The sequence below is a fragment of the Pseudorasbora parva genome, chromosome 22, assembly GCF_024679245.1.
Source record: "Pseudorasbora parva isolate DD20220531a chromosome 22, ASM2467924v1, whole genome shotgun sequence".
Taxonomy (NCBI): Eukaryota; Metazoa; Chordata; class Actinopteri; order Cypriniformes; family Gobionidae; genus Pseudorasbora; species Pseudorasbora parva.
In genome coordinates this window covers 37,833,049-37,848,370 of record NC_090193.1, presented here as the reverse complement: position 1 = coordinate 37,848,370, position 15,322 = coordinate 37,833,049, and the positions used below count along the sequence as shown (strand labels likewise).

Genomic DNA, 15,322 nt, shown 5'->3' with positions numbered 1-15,322 from the left:
CGTTATTTCTGGGGGGTTTTGCGCACAAACTATTCTCATGGCTTCATAAAATGATTGTAGAGCCGCTGTAGTGAGATGGGCTTTGTAACGACGTCTTTAGTGCCTTTATGGCTCTTGAGAGTTTTTTTAATTTGTTAAAAAAATTTAATTTGTTTTCCGAAGATGAACGGGTGTCGAACGACATTAGGGTAAGTAATTAATTACAGAATTTTTGGGGTGAACTAACCCTTTAAAAGACACTCTGGGTGTGTTTACACTTGGCATGTTTGGTTGGATTAAAACAAACCCTGGTGCGATTGCTCTGTTAGTGAGGTTCATTTGAGTAATGGGTCCTGCACAGTGTGCAATTTTTCAAAATCCTTTGCGAATGTCCCTTGTCAGACTGTACGAACATGATCCCCGATGTAAGCCATGTCACACTAAGATCTCAGTTGGCATTAATGTCAGACTGTACGCTAATGAAGGGACGCACACAAGAAAACTCGTCCGGAGTTTTATATCATCAATGAATGATGCGTTCGGTGACAGTGAGCTGCATTATACGCGGGACTGAAATGGAGGCTACAAAGAAATCTCTAGCACTCGTTTTGGTCATAGTTTGTCTTGAAAAACGGAGATATTTGACTGCCATCGTAGGAGAAGCCACACTGCAGGATTGTGTGCTAAATCTTCTGACACTGCCAGAATTTCGTCTGAGGTAAAATTTGATCGCAGAGCTCATTAATCGGCTGCCGGTGAACATGTCAAACTGACGACCAAATGTCAGATTTTAGCCTAGGATCAGAGGAATCTTTTAGGATTTGCAAAATTTGTCTCAGACGGCCAAAATCACACAGTGTGCATCCGGCTTAAGTGTGAACACTGCCATCTGAACCCTCACGCACACTAAACAAGCGAACCGAGACCACTGAAAAGATTTGTCTCGATCCGCTTCCAAACGAACTCTGGTGTGGTTCCACTGAAATATGAACACACCTCAGACCAATGACATGTACACGAACCAACAGGATATGATGTCACAAGATGCCACCCTAAAAAGTACAGAATGCTCTTCAAGAGTTCTCCTCTGATCAAAATAACATCATATCACACATAGCCACACACACAACGAGTGCATTTAGCCAAGTACAGCATTGTTTTGGGTGTTTGGTAAGTTTAGTCGTGAAAAATACCTAATAAAAGCAGACCAATCCGGTTGTGAGCATATCTCTGTGCTTTTAGGATCGGTGTTAAAATGCCAATGTGTCATTAAGCAGACTAAATATTGTTTTCGATGTTAGTCCTGTCTAAAAGAAGCAAGCAAACCAAACTACAAGTGTGAACACACCCTTAATATTCTCTTATATTATTGATTTGACTGCATTGACACCGATTTGAACTATGTAAAATTTTACATTATAAAATATAATCTTTATTTAATATTATAGTTTTTTTTATTGACTCAATAATTATAATAGCTAGCTTAATTTATAGTTCACTTAATAATAACTTATATTTATTTAACTATTGTTATCTTATAGCTGAATTGAACTTGTTTGATAATTGCTGAGCTTCAGTTATTGAACTGAACTGAATAATGACACTGTCTTGTTAGAGCTGCTCTTGAATTTCAGAGACTATCAATAAGGCAAACTTCAAATATGTTTATTACTGTGACGCTGCTTTGAAACGATCCGTATCGTATAAAGCACTACTTAAATAAAGCTGACTTGACTGTGCAGAAGACAATAAGAGGAAGTCCCAGGTGAAGCTGGGCTCCGCTGCAGATTTCTCTCTGGATATCACGGAGACGGATCTGAGTCTTCTCTCCGCAAGCATCAAAGCCCCTTCTGGTCGCGATGAGCCGTGTTTGCTTAAGAGACAACCGAACAACCACATCGGTACGTCTATCTATCCACTAGTTCTTTTTGCGAACTATGAATTTCATTTAGGATAAAACAGGGTTGGTCATTTCTTCTTCAGGCATTTCCTTCATCCCAAGAGAAGTTGGGGAGCACCTGGTGAGCATCAAGAAGAACGGACAGCATGTGCCAAACAGCCCCATCACCATCATGGTGGTCCAGTCTGAGATCGGAGACGCCAGCAGAGTGAAGGTCTTCGGACAGGGTCTGGTGGAGGGACACACATTCGAGATGTCTGACTTTGTGGTGGACACGAGGGAAGCTGGTGAGAGACTGGACTTTTAGTTTTTTATTTATAGATTCATCTTTTATTCATTTAATAACTAAAGTATGTGTATTTCATTATTGTTACTATTTTAATATATAATTTTATATTATAGATGTAGAATATAGAATATACTCTTAAAATGTGGAAATAATGGTAATAATAATAGCTATTATTAGTTACTTTTGTATCTTATAGTAAATATTAATTTAATAGTAAATAATTTATGACAATATATAATGCTTTATATTTTAATAATGTAAAAAGATTATTATATAACGCAATCTTTGTTTAAAAACAATGGCTATTAATTATTTAATCCAATAACTATTATTATTGTCTCTGTATTTATTATCATTGTTTAATTTATTTGCTTAAATTATGTAGTAATAATAATTATAAATATATAATTTTATTATTAATGTACAAATAGATAAATAGATAAATATTATTAATAATGTATAAGATAAAAAGTTTGTCGCGCATACATGCATTCATGTAGTTAAGTCCTTAACCCCGCCTTGCGCCATATGTAGAGAACCAAATATCATATATTTGAGACTGGGCTGTTTTCATTTGGGTAACTAAGCAACCAGAACTTGCAACCGCATAGACACTTCTTTCCCAAAAGCAGGTGATATAAATGTTTCCCACAAAAAAGGGCTTCAAGCGTGAGATGTAGTACCTCTTCATTCCTCAGCAGTGATTCACTCGTGTTTTGAAGTTGTTTTGAGGTTATAAACATCCCTTTACAGAAGGTGTGAGGTTTCTCTCACTGGTTTCCTTCATAACAAAGATATTCATGATAAACGTAGCGCTTGACTTCTGTTCAGACCAGCTAACCTTCTAACCGCCTCACCGAACAAAAGCGCTAAATAAACCTTGTCTGCAAAAACGTCTGGCCCTTAATGATGTTTTTTCAAGCTCTCAATTCACTTAATTGCTAAGAATATAATCCAAACAGGTTGTGTGAAGTGGCTCAAGGGTGGAAATGAAAGAAAATTGGACACTTAATTGGTACCATAGCGGCAAATTATTTCCACTTACCCAAAGAGCTTAAAATATTTATACAATTAGTCCTTAATATATAGTATATCAAACACTTTTAAACTTGTCATAAGTCTTGTATCAAATACTTTTATTTCTCATTCATCCAGTTAGCAGTTGTTGTTTTTTTGATGTTGATGCATCTAATCCAGTGTTTCCCAGCCCTGCTCCTGTAGGAACACGACCTTTCAAACTCTTCCTAATCAAACACACCTGACTCAACTCATCAGCTCGTTAGTAGAGACTCCAAGGCAGCATTTAAGCTTGGAACGTACTCTGCAAGAACAAAGAAATTTGTTCATTTTCTCAGGGTTACAAGAAAAAAGTTTTTTCTGGCCAGTACATTCCATACTTCACGAGAAAAGCAGGTGACGATCATCTGCGTTTCTCTGCATAAACCAAGCCCACTTTAAATGTCTGACCAATCACACAATAGTTTTCATACACCTGCAAGAAAAAAGTTCTGTTCAGGTGATGTGTCGAGAACAAGCTGCGAGAACTCCCGAACCAGGGCTGTGAGAACAAAATGACGTCATTTTGTTCTCGCAGCCTGGGGAGCGAGAACTTTTTTTTTCTTTCTCTGTTCTTGTGGTGTATGTTGAAGCCTTTACACTGCAGGTCTTGATGCACAATCCGTTTTGGAGACTATATCGGATTTTTTTTTTTTTTTTTAAGTCCCGCTTACAAATCTTTTAAAAGCGACCCGTATCCGATATTTCCATTTATACTATAGACTGGCAAAACAGCCCAAGATGTTCTGACCCGGAAAAGAAAGTAAATCTCTGTGATCTGCAATGGATGCAGATGAAATGATTATTAAATGCTTTGCCTTCAGCAGTATCTTTAAAGGTCATAAGGCGGAGAACAAAAGAGGAGAGCCCTTGATCGCTGTTCAGTTTGTGTTCCTGCTCAAATTCTTCAGTGACGTACGACTCTCGTTTACTGGGAATATCCAATTTGACCTGCAGACACAAATGCATGTATCCGAATCATATCGGATTTATTATCATCGCACAAGGGAGGCCTGAATCTGATCTGAAGATGGCGAAATTCATGTCTTGTTGTTTTTTCTGCTTACACGGTCGTTCACATGTCATATCCGATCTGTTCCACATGAGAGGGGAAAATCGGAATTGGGTCACTTGAACCATGCAGTGTAAATGGGGGCGAAGACCAGTGCTGTGTCCCAATTCACCTACTCTGCCCTAAAAGTATCTACTGTTTTTGTGAAGAAAAAGCACATACTTTTGAGTGTCTAGCAGAAAATGAGGCACGTTTTGGGACAAACTACTTAATTGTTGCATAGTTGCGTGCATCCTGCCACCGTTTAAACTGCCCTGTCAATCATCTTGTCACCGTTAAAATCCTCCACTTTCGATTTAATTTTATTTCCGAGTGTTTCAGAGAGAAATGTAGTAGAGCGTTGATCTGTCAGTCGTGGGTTTTATGCGGAGACTCTCATTTGCATAATGATTGATTTCCAAGGTAATGGCCAAATGCATCATTACAAATGTTCACAGTGTTGTTGCAGATTAAATATAATGTAGTTATTTAATATATTTTCATCTGGTTAGATACTGATCTTTAATCACTCAGACCCCTTTAATCTAAACCTTGCACGTCAGCCATGTTTGTAGCTTTTTTTTAACACTTTTTTTTTTTTTTTTTTGTAGTTCTAATCAAATCCTTGTCTATTGCACAATGGGTTGTGGTCAATATTAGCCGTTAGAGTGCATGGATCTGACCATCTCACTGTCTACTCTACTTCCACTGAGTCTCACTGACCAGTGCAAGTAGACCATCTGGGTAGATTTGGAAAACTCACTTCAAGATTTGGGACACACTAATTGAATATGAATTCAGGACGGGTAGCAGGGCTTGACATTAACACCCGCCAAGTGCAATGGTGTATTGTCAAAAAAAAAAAGTATGCATATTGATGCAAAAAAAAAAACTGAAATGCTTCCAATACTCATTTTCTGCAGAATAGACACACAATACCAGCTTCTCTCTCCCTGACAGTGAGCGACACACAAATCCTGCTCACTTACTCGCTTCATTTGCTCCAGATGAATATTGTTGCTGTTAAAGGGTTTGAATTTCAGCGTGGGATTGTGTGTATTGCACATAACCCAAAGTGCTGCACATAAAGACGCCTCTTGGCACTAAACGGAGTTCTCTTTTGCTGCTTATTGCGCTTAAGCAGTCAAACACACACAAAATAATGTCAATGCTGGTCTTGGTGAGTATTCACATAAACACAGTCAGTTCTGTTTTAAGTGCACGTAAACAGTTGAGAAAAATGCATGTGTAGCAGTATAATGGATCAGTGCATCAGGTCTTAAAGTGACAGCAGCCTAATAAACCTGCTGCTGATTTGAGATATTAAAAATGTCTGATGACCAAATGTTAATGTCAAGCCCAGATGGATATGTGAATTTGCGGCACAGCACAGAAATGTATGGCTCAGATAATGGAGACCTCTAAAATGTGTAGTGTTGGTGTGTCTTCGGGAACAGGGTTGGGAAACACTGATCTAATCCTGAACGGCATAACTGTGTTCATAGGTTATGGAGGTTTGGCGTTGTCCATTGAGGGTCCCAGTAAGGTGGACATACAGACAGAAGACATGGAGGACGGCACTTGTGGCGTCTCATATTGCCCGTCTGAGCCGGGCACCTACATTGTGTCCATCAGATTTGCAGAAGAGCATGTCCCAGGTAAGAGACTGCTCAAAGCATCATTCAAACCTTCTGTAGGTTTTATTATGTGGTCCAAATATGGTGTAGTTTGTCTTGTTTCTAGATTATTTGGCAATATTGAAAATTTGGCTAGCGTATTGCAGTGTATATACTGTACTTTTCCTTTTACATTACCAACTTTGTCAACAATAGTGTACACTAATGTTGAAAGATTGTGGCGTGTATGGTTTATTTTTAAAAGAAATTAAGCAAGGACACTTTAAATTGACCAAAAGGTGGCAGCAAAAAAGTTGTTTAATGTTACAAAAGATTTCTATTTAAAATAAATGCTGTTCTTTTCTATTTCTATGCTGAACCTATTCATCAAAAAACCCTGAAAAGCAGCACAATCTTTTTCAGCATCGATAATTAATGTTTCTTGAGGAGCAAATCCTCCTATCAGAATGATTTCTGAAGGATCATGTGACACTGAAAACTGGAATAATGATGATAAATTCAGCTTTGATCACAGGAATAAATTAAACTTTACTATATATTCACAAAGAGAACTTATTTTAAACTGTAATATTTCACATTTTACTCTATTTTTGATCAAATAAAAGCAGCATTTCGCGCATGTTATTCCTGTCATTGTGACGTTTTGTTGCATCTGTGTTTCCAGGAAGTCCGTTCAGCGTGAAGGTGACAGGAGAAGGTCGTATCCGCGAGAGCATCACTCGCCGTCAGAAAGCGGCGTCCGTCGCTAGTGTTGGAAGTGTGTGTGATCTCAACCTAAAGATCCCAGGTATGAAAGTTCCCAGATATACAGCTATAACCTTAAGTCCACATAAAGATTCGTCTTACAAGCCAAGTTTTAATGTGCATTAGGCATGAATTATTTACCATTTCAGCCACTTTATGTCAAGGCTTGGTTTATAGCCTTGTTTAATACACTAGCTTGATCTCAGACAGGAACGCCAGCCAAATAAGCACAAAACAAATGGATGTGCAGTTGTTTGCTGGCTCGCGTCATGCATTAAAGCATTGAGAGTGCTTGAGTCTCTATATGTGAGTAAAAACACATGGCTCTGTGAATCAAGACATCGTATGCAGGTCGAGCTGAACGTATTGAACTTGGACGTGGCTTTAGCTTTGATTTCCCCTCAGACCGATGCAGATGTTGTTGGAGTCACGTCAGCTGCCGGCCGCGTGTCTGCGGTACGTGCTGCGCAATGCTAGCACACGTCTTGAGGGAAAGGCTGCCTTATTCATGCGACGTGTCGAGGCGATTTGATGTCGCAATAAAGTTTTAAATGCTGCATTTCCAGGAGGGGTCTTGGTGCGGTTTGAAATATAGTTTTGTGTGAGAGGACAGTTTTGCCTTCATTATGTTTGAAAGGTAATGCTAACAAGTGCACAATTTTTGAAACTAAGTTAGTTTTAATTTTCTAGTGTAAATGGCAATATTCTTCAAAAGAGACCAAAGTGGTATGCAAACACTTTTCACACTTGACTTTTCATTTATTTTTTAACATTTTTTTGCATGAATAGATTATTTGAATAAATGAAAACAATCTCTTTTTTTAATGAACGCTTTTTTTTTTCTTAACCTTTGCCACAAATTATTTTAATTAAATGATTTAAGATTATATGATTGCTGGATGGAAGTTTAATAGATGTGAATTTAACTGTTTATAAAAATAAAAAAATACATTGCCACAAATAAATTGTAACAAGTTAAATAACACTGGGGCGGCAGTGGCTCAGTGGTTCATGTAGGTTGTCTACAAACCAGAAGGTTGGTGGTTCAATCCCCGGTTCCACCTGACCAAGTGTCGAAGTGTCCATGAGCAAGACACCTAACCCCAGCTGCTCCCGACGAGCTGGATGGCGCCTTACATGGCTGGCATCGCCGTCGGTGTATGAATGGGTGAATGTGAGGCAAAATGTAAAGCGCTTTGGATGAAAGCGCTATATAAATGCAGTCCATTTACCAAATAATTTAAGATACTTTGGTTAGATGGAGGTTTAATAGATGTGAATGTACCATTGTGAATTGTATTTTTTTAAATAAATTTTTTTCTTTAATTTTACCTTTCACACAAGTAAATTTATTGATTTTAATAAAATAAACAATAAGAGACTGCTAGTGAATGAATATGGATGTAATTTAATAATAAAACTTTTCACAATATATTGCTATATTACACAACCACAGAATTGTATTGCCCTTCTATTTTAGAAAATGACAACATTGATGTTCGTGATGATTTGTATTTCGCATTAAAGAACTTAAAGCCGCACTTGGCTACTTTTGCTCTCGGGGTCCCCCTACAGTTTGGAAAAAAATAATGTCCTCAACTACTGTCGTAAGCTCTGTCATCCTACATCAGGGGATGCCATCGCGCGTGCATTTGTTGACATGACAACCCTGATAGCCCTGAACTAGTGATGCGTCGGTCGTCCCATAACCCGCGGACCCCGTATGTCTATTTAATGGTTGCGGGTGCGGGGCGGGTTGTAAAAATATATACAGTGGTGCGGCGCGGGCCAAATAACTTCATAAAAGTGGCGCTGCGGGTCGGTGCAGCACTAACAGTTCCCCTGAACACTGCAGGAGGAGTTTGAGTTCTTCTGGCGGCGCGTGTGAAATGTCTTCATCCCAGGTAACGTTACAGTCAGTGGCATATGTTTCAGTATGTCATATGAATTTAATTTCATGGGTTTTATTTTTTTCAAACGCCAAATAATCGCGATGCTCACGTTTACAAGCCAGCGTCATTATAGTAGTCTATTGGTTAGCGTTTTACAGAATCTATATGATACTTCAGTTCAATGTTTGAGTGGTCGGTAATCACCGTAACAAGCAGGACAGCATCGGTCGGGCACGCCTCCTTCAGCTCACGCCGACAAGCAAACGCTGGTCACATGTTGACCCTCGTCCTGCCTTTAATCCCATCACTTTTTCGTTACCTCTTATTGCTTTCCTCCAACAAAACCTTTTCTTTCTTATTTGTCTGTGTTGCTTCGGACATGACTATATTATCCGACGAACAAAGTTGGGCTCGCACGTCCGAATGTAAGGAAGTGTGTGTGTGTTTGTGGAAGTGACGTATATGCCGTAAAGCAGTCGAATTTTGTAGTTCTTTTTGTTCTCGGGTTACTACCCGAAACCCGAAGTTTAAAAGTACGATTAAAAACGATACAGACCCCATCAGGCTATGGCAGACGTGTCATTCAACCTACTGTAAGCCGATGTATCATCACATGAGTCTTAAAAAATATATTATGAAGGTTGAAAAGTTACCTAGTGCTGCTTTAAACGACTACATTTTATCATTTCACTGTCGCGTCACTTTTAGTGTGAATAGGCCTTTAGTTGGGCGATTAATATCCAGACCTGGGTCATGCAGACTACTTCCATATGTGATTTTGGAGATTTATCCTGGTTAATGATGCCACGGTGTAATGGAGGGTTAGCGGTGATCTAATCCAGGCCACACAGAGCGTCACTGGAGCTCATTCAGGCTCTGACTCTTAATGTCTTCATGAGATTGAAAGACATAAAGAGTGGACAAAATGTGCATAAATGACCAAATATCACACATGGGTCCTCATTTATAAATCATTTACAAACTGTTTCTGAAATGTTCCTATGACAGATTTATAAAATATCTGCATGCACACTAATGTTCATAAATGCATCTCTTTTATAAATCACAGTGAATTCATTTTAGTTATGTCATTATTACAGAACTTTCAAATGTATCCAATACTTGTAACACTCATTAGTTAACATTAGATAATCATTTACGAAGATTAAAAAACTGTTACAAAAATATATTGCTCAGTGTTAATGTTGGTTAATAAACAACTCTTCATTGTTAGTTCATGTCAGCTCAGGTCAATTAAGTAATAACAGATAGTTTTTGATTTTAATAATGTATTAGTATTTATATGAAGTATTGTTAGTTCATGTTAACTAATGTTATTGTAAAGTACCAATATATGCCGATTGTGATTTTAATCTTTACGTTTTCATAATCAATGTTGAATTAATTGAATCACTGTTATAAGCACCAAAAGTGTGTTCGAATATTTTAACGTCAGTTTCTGCTTTTATTAAATCCCAATTTTTTTCCTTACTATGTGTTTTATAAATGAGGCCCAATTCTTTTTCTACTCTTGCATCTTTTTCCCCACTTTACTGTTTTTCTGACCTGTTCTGTCCTTTATCTTGTTTCTTTTTCTTCCTGTTCTCTGCATCTACCTCTTTCAGTGACCTGGTTTCTTCTGGCTTTGGCTCGTGAGTTGCTCTCACGTGGCATCTATCGCTCCCACTGCTCTATTCGGCTCGGGGTCAAAGGTCAGGCCACCTCAGGGTCTCCACGCCCTCTGAGGTCGACATGCTTCACCATGGGCAGAGTGTGGGTCACCCGGATTGGCACGGCACCCTTGAGAAGGCCCTCCGGAGGGCTGGAGGGTGCGTTTTAAGCGCTGGGCATGTGGACGACGAGGTTGGCAGAACGCGCTGCTTTTGATACCCACGTCTTTGTGTTTGCATGAACGAGAGCTGCTTTTTTTGCTCTTTACGACTCCATAAAATGTTTCATTATTTACACATCGCCATGTCGTTGCAACGCCGAGTGACTTTATTTCTTCTGTGGAACACAAAAAGCACGTTTAGCCAAATGATCATGCTGCTGTCGGCCTTTTTGTGCTGTACTGAGGAAAATCTTTCAGATTACAGTTTGTAGCGATTTACAATAAGGTCCCATTAGTTAATGCATTAACTAAGAATGTGCAATACATTTACTACAGTATGTATTAATCTTTGTTAGTTAATAAAAATACAACTGTTCAATGTTAGTTTATTTTTAGCTCATTCACTGATGAATACAAAGTTAAGAACAGTTAGTTAAAATATTTTCTAACAATATAAATCTTTACTATCACTTTTTATTAATTTATCACATCCTTGCTGAATAAAAGTCAACTTCTTTCAAAAATGTTTTTTTTTATCGTTACAAAAATATTTCTGTTTTTTAAAAATGCTCAAAAAATCCTGAAAGTGTCACAGGTTATAAAAAATATATATTGAGCAGCACAACTGTTTCCAGCGTTGATAATGGTCTCATGATCCTTCAGAAACCATGAAGACTGGAGTAATATGCTGAAAATTCAGCTTTGATCACAGGAATAAATTACATTTTAAAGGATATTAAAATAGAAAACCATTATTTTAAATGGTAATAATTTCATAATATTTTTTTTTTCTGTATTTTAGATAAAATTAATGCAGGCTTGATGTTTTTCAAAGTAGTCTTCTACTCATTATTATATTTACCTTATATTCAAAGTAATAAACATTTTGAATTGTAAATTGTCATTTCTTTTTACAAAGCATAAAGAAAACAATCTTCCAAATGTTTTTTTTTTTTTTTTTGTTAGTTTGTTTTAACTAATGTTAACAAATGGAGCATTATTGTAAAGCGTTACCATTTGCTTTTTTGGCTGAACTCTCCTTCTAATAAACATGAGTGCTGTAAGTATCATCTCTCTGGTATGTTGCTTGCGAAACCTTGAGAAGGCGCAGACGTCAGAACAGCCGAGCAACCGATCCTCCATCACACTCTTTACATTCAGCTCTCCCAAAAATCCTTCTGCTCTTTGTTCTCCTCAGAAATCGACATTCACGACGTCTCGGCGCAGGTCACCAGCCCGTCTGGAGCCACAGAAGCGGCTGAGATGGTGGCTGTGGGAAACCACACCTACTGCGTGCGCTTCGTGCCCCATGAGATGGGCATACACACAGTTAGTGTGAAGTACCGGGGGCAACACGTGCCCGGAAGCCCCTTCCAGTTCACCGTGGGCCCGCTGGGTGAAGGTGGGGCCCATAAGGTGCGAGCGGGTGGTCCGGGTCTGGAGAAGGCCGATGCGGGCGTGCCAGGTACGAACGCAGACAAAATGTTCATTAATATTTGGTCACAGTTTAAATTAGGGTCCAATTCTCTCTATTAACATGCATATTACTAAGATATCAGCTGTTTGTTAGTACTTATAAAGCACATACTCGTAATCAACACTTTTTTTTTCTTTTCTTTTTTTTACTGTGCCAAAGAAACTAGTTAATCGTGAGGATAGGACCTTAAACTAAAGTGCAACCTAAACATGTATACATGCCAAAAGCATTATAAAATGTTGTACATTTTGTATTAGTACTGCCTGTAATTTAATTTTCATTTTAGTACAAAAAAAGTGGAAATGGATGATAAATATCTTTAAATGCAATCTTGGAGAAAAAAAAAACGTACTCATTAGTGTTTACTTTTTTACCATGAACTTCTTAAAGAAATGTTTTATTTACTCGCAAATTACATTTATTATGTGGAACAAAAAATATATAAATTTTAATTAAAATTGTATACATTATAAATTACAAATTTGTGTACATTTAAAGGTGCACTATGTAGTATTTTTGCAGTAAAATATCCAAAAACCACTAGGCCGGTGTTATATATTTTGTTCAGTTGAGTACCTACAATATCCCAGATGTTTCCAACTATTTGTAAATTGTGAGAAAATTGCTATTTTAACTGAGGACCGGGACGTTTCAGCATAGCGTCTGAGGGAGTCGCCTGTCAATTGCGTCATATCTGCGTTACCCTCGGTTTCGGCTTTTATTTGGCAGGAGCGCTTTACTCTTAGCAGTGTGAACAACTGAACGCACGGAGTAACGTCATAACATCGTTTTAAACACACTTAAATGTATCTAATATGATAAACAGAGCTCCATTACCTCCAAATCATAACCGGAAGAGCGGATCTGTGCAGGCGCCCGGCAAATGAGTCCCGTCCCGGTATTCGCAATGCGGGTATTTGTTTAACAATCGCTCCAGCAGCTGTGCTCAGGTCCATAACACTCGGTCCTGCTCTGCTTTAGACTACAGTAACGTTAATAACCCCATGCATTAATGTGATTTCTGCCCAAGTCCTATTTTCCACCGGCTGTGATGAGAAGACCACATCTCCCAAGATGCTGCGCTCACACTTGGCGTCATCAAACTACGCATTTGTTTTGCATAGGCGCCCTCCAGTGGACAAAAGCTGCATAGTGCACCTTTAAGGTAGTATTTGTTGTACTGCCTGTTATTAGGGCCCAAGCCCTGAAAGGGCGCAGAGCCCTATTGTTCTTCTAAGGATTATTATTATTAGGGCCCAAGCCCTGAAAGGGCGCAGAGCCCTATTGTTCTTCTAAGGATTATTATTATTATTATTAGGGCCCAAGCCCTGAAAGGGCGCAGAGCCCTATTGTTCTTCTAAGGATTATTAGGGCCCAAGCCCTGAAAGGGCGCAGAGCCCTATTGTTCTTCTAAGGATTATTATTATTATTATTATTATTATTATTATTAGGGCCCAAGCCCTGAAAGGGCGCAGAGCCCTATTGTTCTTCTAAGGGTTTTTATTATTATTATTATATATTATTATTTTTTTTACCGACTATTTGGGCATTTTTGGGGCCTTTCCCATGTTCGAAAACTCTTGAAACTTTGCACACGCATCAGAATGCGCGGCCATCAGGGCCGGGCTGAGGCTGGGACCCGGGCGTGGCAGGGGGGCTCGACAGCGCCCCCTAAAGTGGGGTCTGAAAACGTGGTCTATAAATCAAACCAACTTCCACGTATATATATGAAACTCGGTACACATATAGACCTCATCGGGCCGAACAACTTTCGTGCTCTAAGTTATGCGTCAGCCCAACAGGAAGTGAGCTATTATGGGTTGTTCGGAAAACGCATGCTCTGAAATTTGCGATACTCCTCCTAGACGATTTACCCGATCAGCACCAAACTCGGGCAGCATGAAGTAAAGACACTGAGGATGCTAAATTGCGAGCAACTTTTTGATATCTCAAACGGTTTGGCCGTGGCGAAGAGACGAATTTATGGCGAGAAAAAGGAAACAGGAAGTGTGTTATAACTTTTGCATACATTAATTCATTTTGATGAAACTTCAGCTGTGTGTTCGTTGTAAGAGGCCGATCACATGGATATGACTTTTGTGAGACAAAGTTATAGCGCCACCAACTGGCAGCAGGAAGTGTGTCACTTTCAAAATTGCTTTAAATCCCCATCTTATTTTCACCCGATTTACTTCAAACTTCATCGGTATAATGTCAAAACATGGCAGATATAGACATATGAATGGATTCCTGATTCTAGAAAATCTGTTGTCATGGCAACGTGTCAAAGTCTAATAATCTTTTTTGGTGTTTTTGAGACTCTTCACATGCTTGAAATTGTATGAAACTCAACACACACATCTGACATGCTGTCCAGAAGATGCAAGCAAAGATTCAGAAACGGGCGTGGTAGAGGGGCTCAGTAGCGCCATCTTTTGTCCAAAGTGGGGGGTTAGTGTGTTATAACTTTTGCATACATTAATTCATTTTGATGAAACTTCAGCTGTGTGTTCGTTGTAAGAAGCCGATCACATGGATATGACTTTTGTGAGTCAAAGTTATAGCGCCACCAACTGGCAGCAGGAAGTGTGTCACTTTTGTCCAAAATGGGGGGGTTAGTTTTATCTGCAGTCACCAAACTCGGGATATATATTGTACATTTCGAGCCGGACAACTTTCTAATTTACAGTCATTAGCTCTGACCAACAGGAAGTCAGATAATTTGGTTGGAAGATAACAAAAAGTTGAAAACGAGCTCTGAGTTTTTACCTTCTCCTCAAAAGGGGATTCATTCAATCTCCTTCAAACTCGGACGACATGAAGTAAATATACAGAAGATGCTAAAATGCGAACGGTTATTGGATATCTCAAACGGTGTTCCCGTAGCAAAAGCTTAAAAAATACAAAAGAGAGACACAAGAAACTGGTTCATAAATAAGGCTATACTCCCACCTGCTGGTTATTCTATATATCACACAGTTTTTTTTTTGTTTTTTTTTCAACACTTATGCTCTCCCTTAAATGACCAGTAGAGGGCAATATTGTATAAGTTTTCAAGCAAAAAACCTTGCCTCTGTGTGTGTGTGTGAATGGTTTTCTAACCTGGTGGGGACTTAAACCTGAATGCACACAGACTCATGGGGACTTCCCAATGGGTACAAAAGCTTATAAATCAGACAGAATGAGTTCTTTTGAAAATGTAAAAATGCAGAAAGTTTTGTGTGATGGGTAGGTTTAGGGTAGGAGCTGTGTAGGAGGTCAGAATATGGTTTGTACAGCATAAAAACCATTATGTCTATGGTGAGTCCCCAAATAGATAGTGAACCAGACATGAGTGTGTGTGTGTGTGTGTGTGGGGGGGGGGGGGGTGGATGGGCTGAACTGATAAGAGTTGCCTGCAGCATACTTCAGCATTACTACTGTGTGTGTGTGTGTGTGTGTGTGTGTGTGTGTGTGTGTGTGTGTG

The 15,322-nt window shown here is 38.8% G+C and overlaps 1 protein-coding gene across 3 annotated transcripts in view; it reads left to right on the top strand.

Annotated features, from left to right (window-relative positions):
• flnbl (filamin B, like) overlaps positions 1-15,322 on the top strand; it is a 104,231-nt gene that overhangs the window by 63,968 nt on the left and 24,941 nt on the right. For 2 of the 3 annotated variants that reach the window (XM_067432342.1, XM_067432341.1), the window contains 5 exons: positions 1,722-1,880; positions 1,963-2,166; positions 5,781-5,933; positions 6,577-6,699; positions 11,578-11,844. In XM_067432342.1, the coding sequence (XP_067288443.1) occupies positions 1,722-1,880; positions 1,963-2,166; positions 5,781-5,933; positions 6,577-6,699; positions 11,578-11,844 (906 nt within the window). Of the gene's footprint in view, positions 1-1,721; positions 1,881-1,962; positions 2,167-5,780; positions 5,934-6,576; positions 6,700-10,173; positions 10,412-11,577; positions 11,845-15,322 lie in introns of those variants that run through there. The other variant, XM_067432343.1, reaches the window with a different exon arrangement.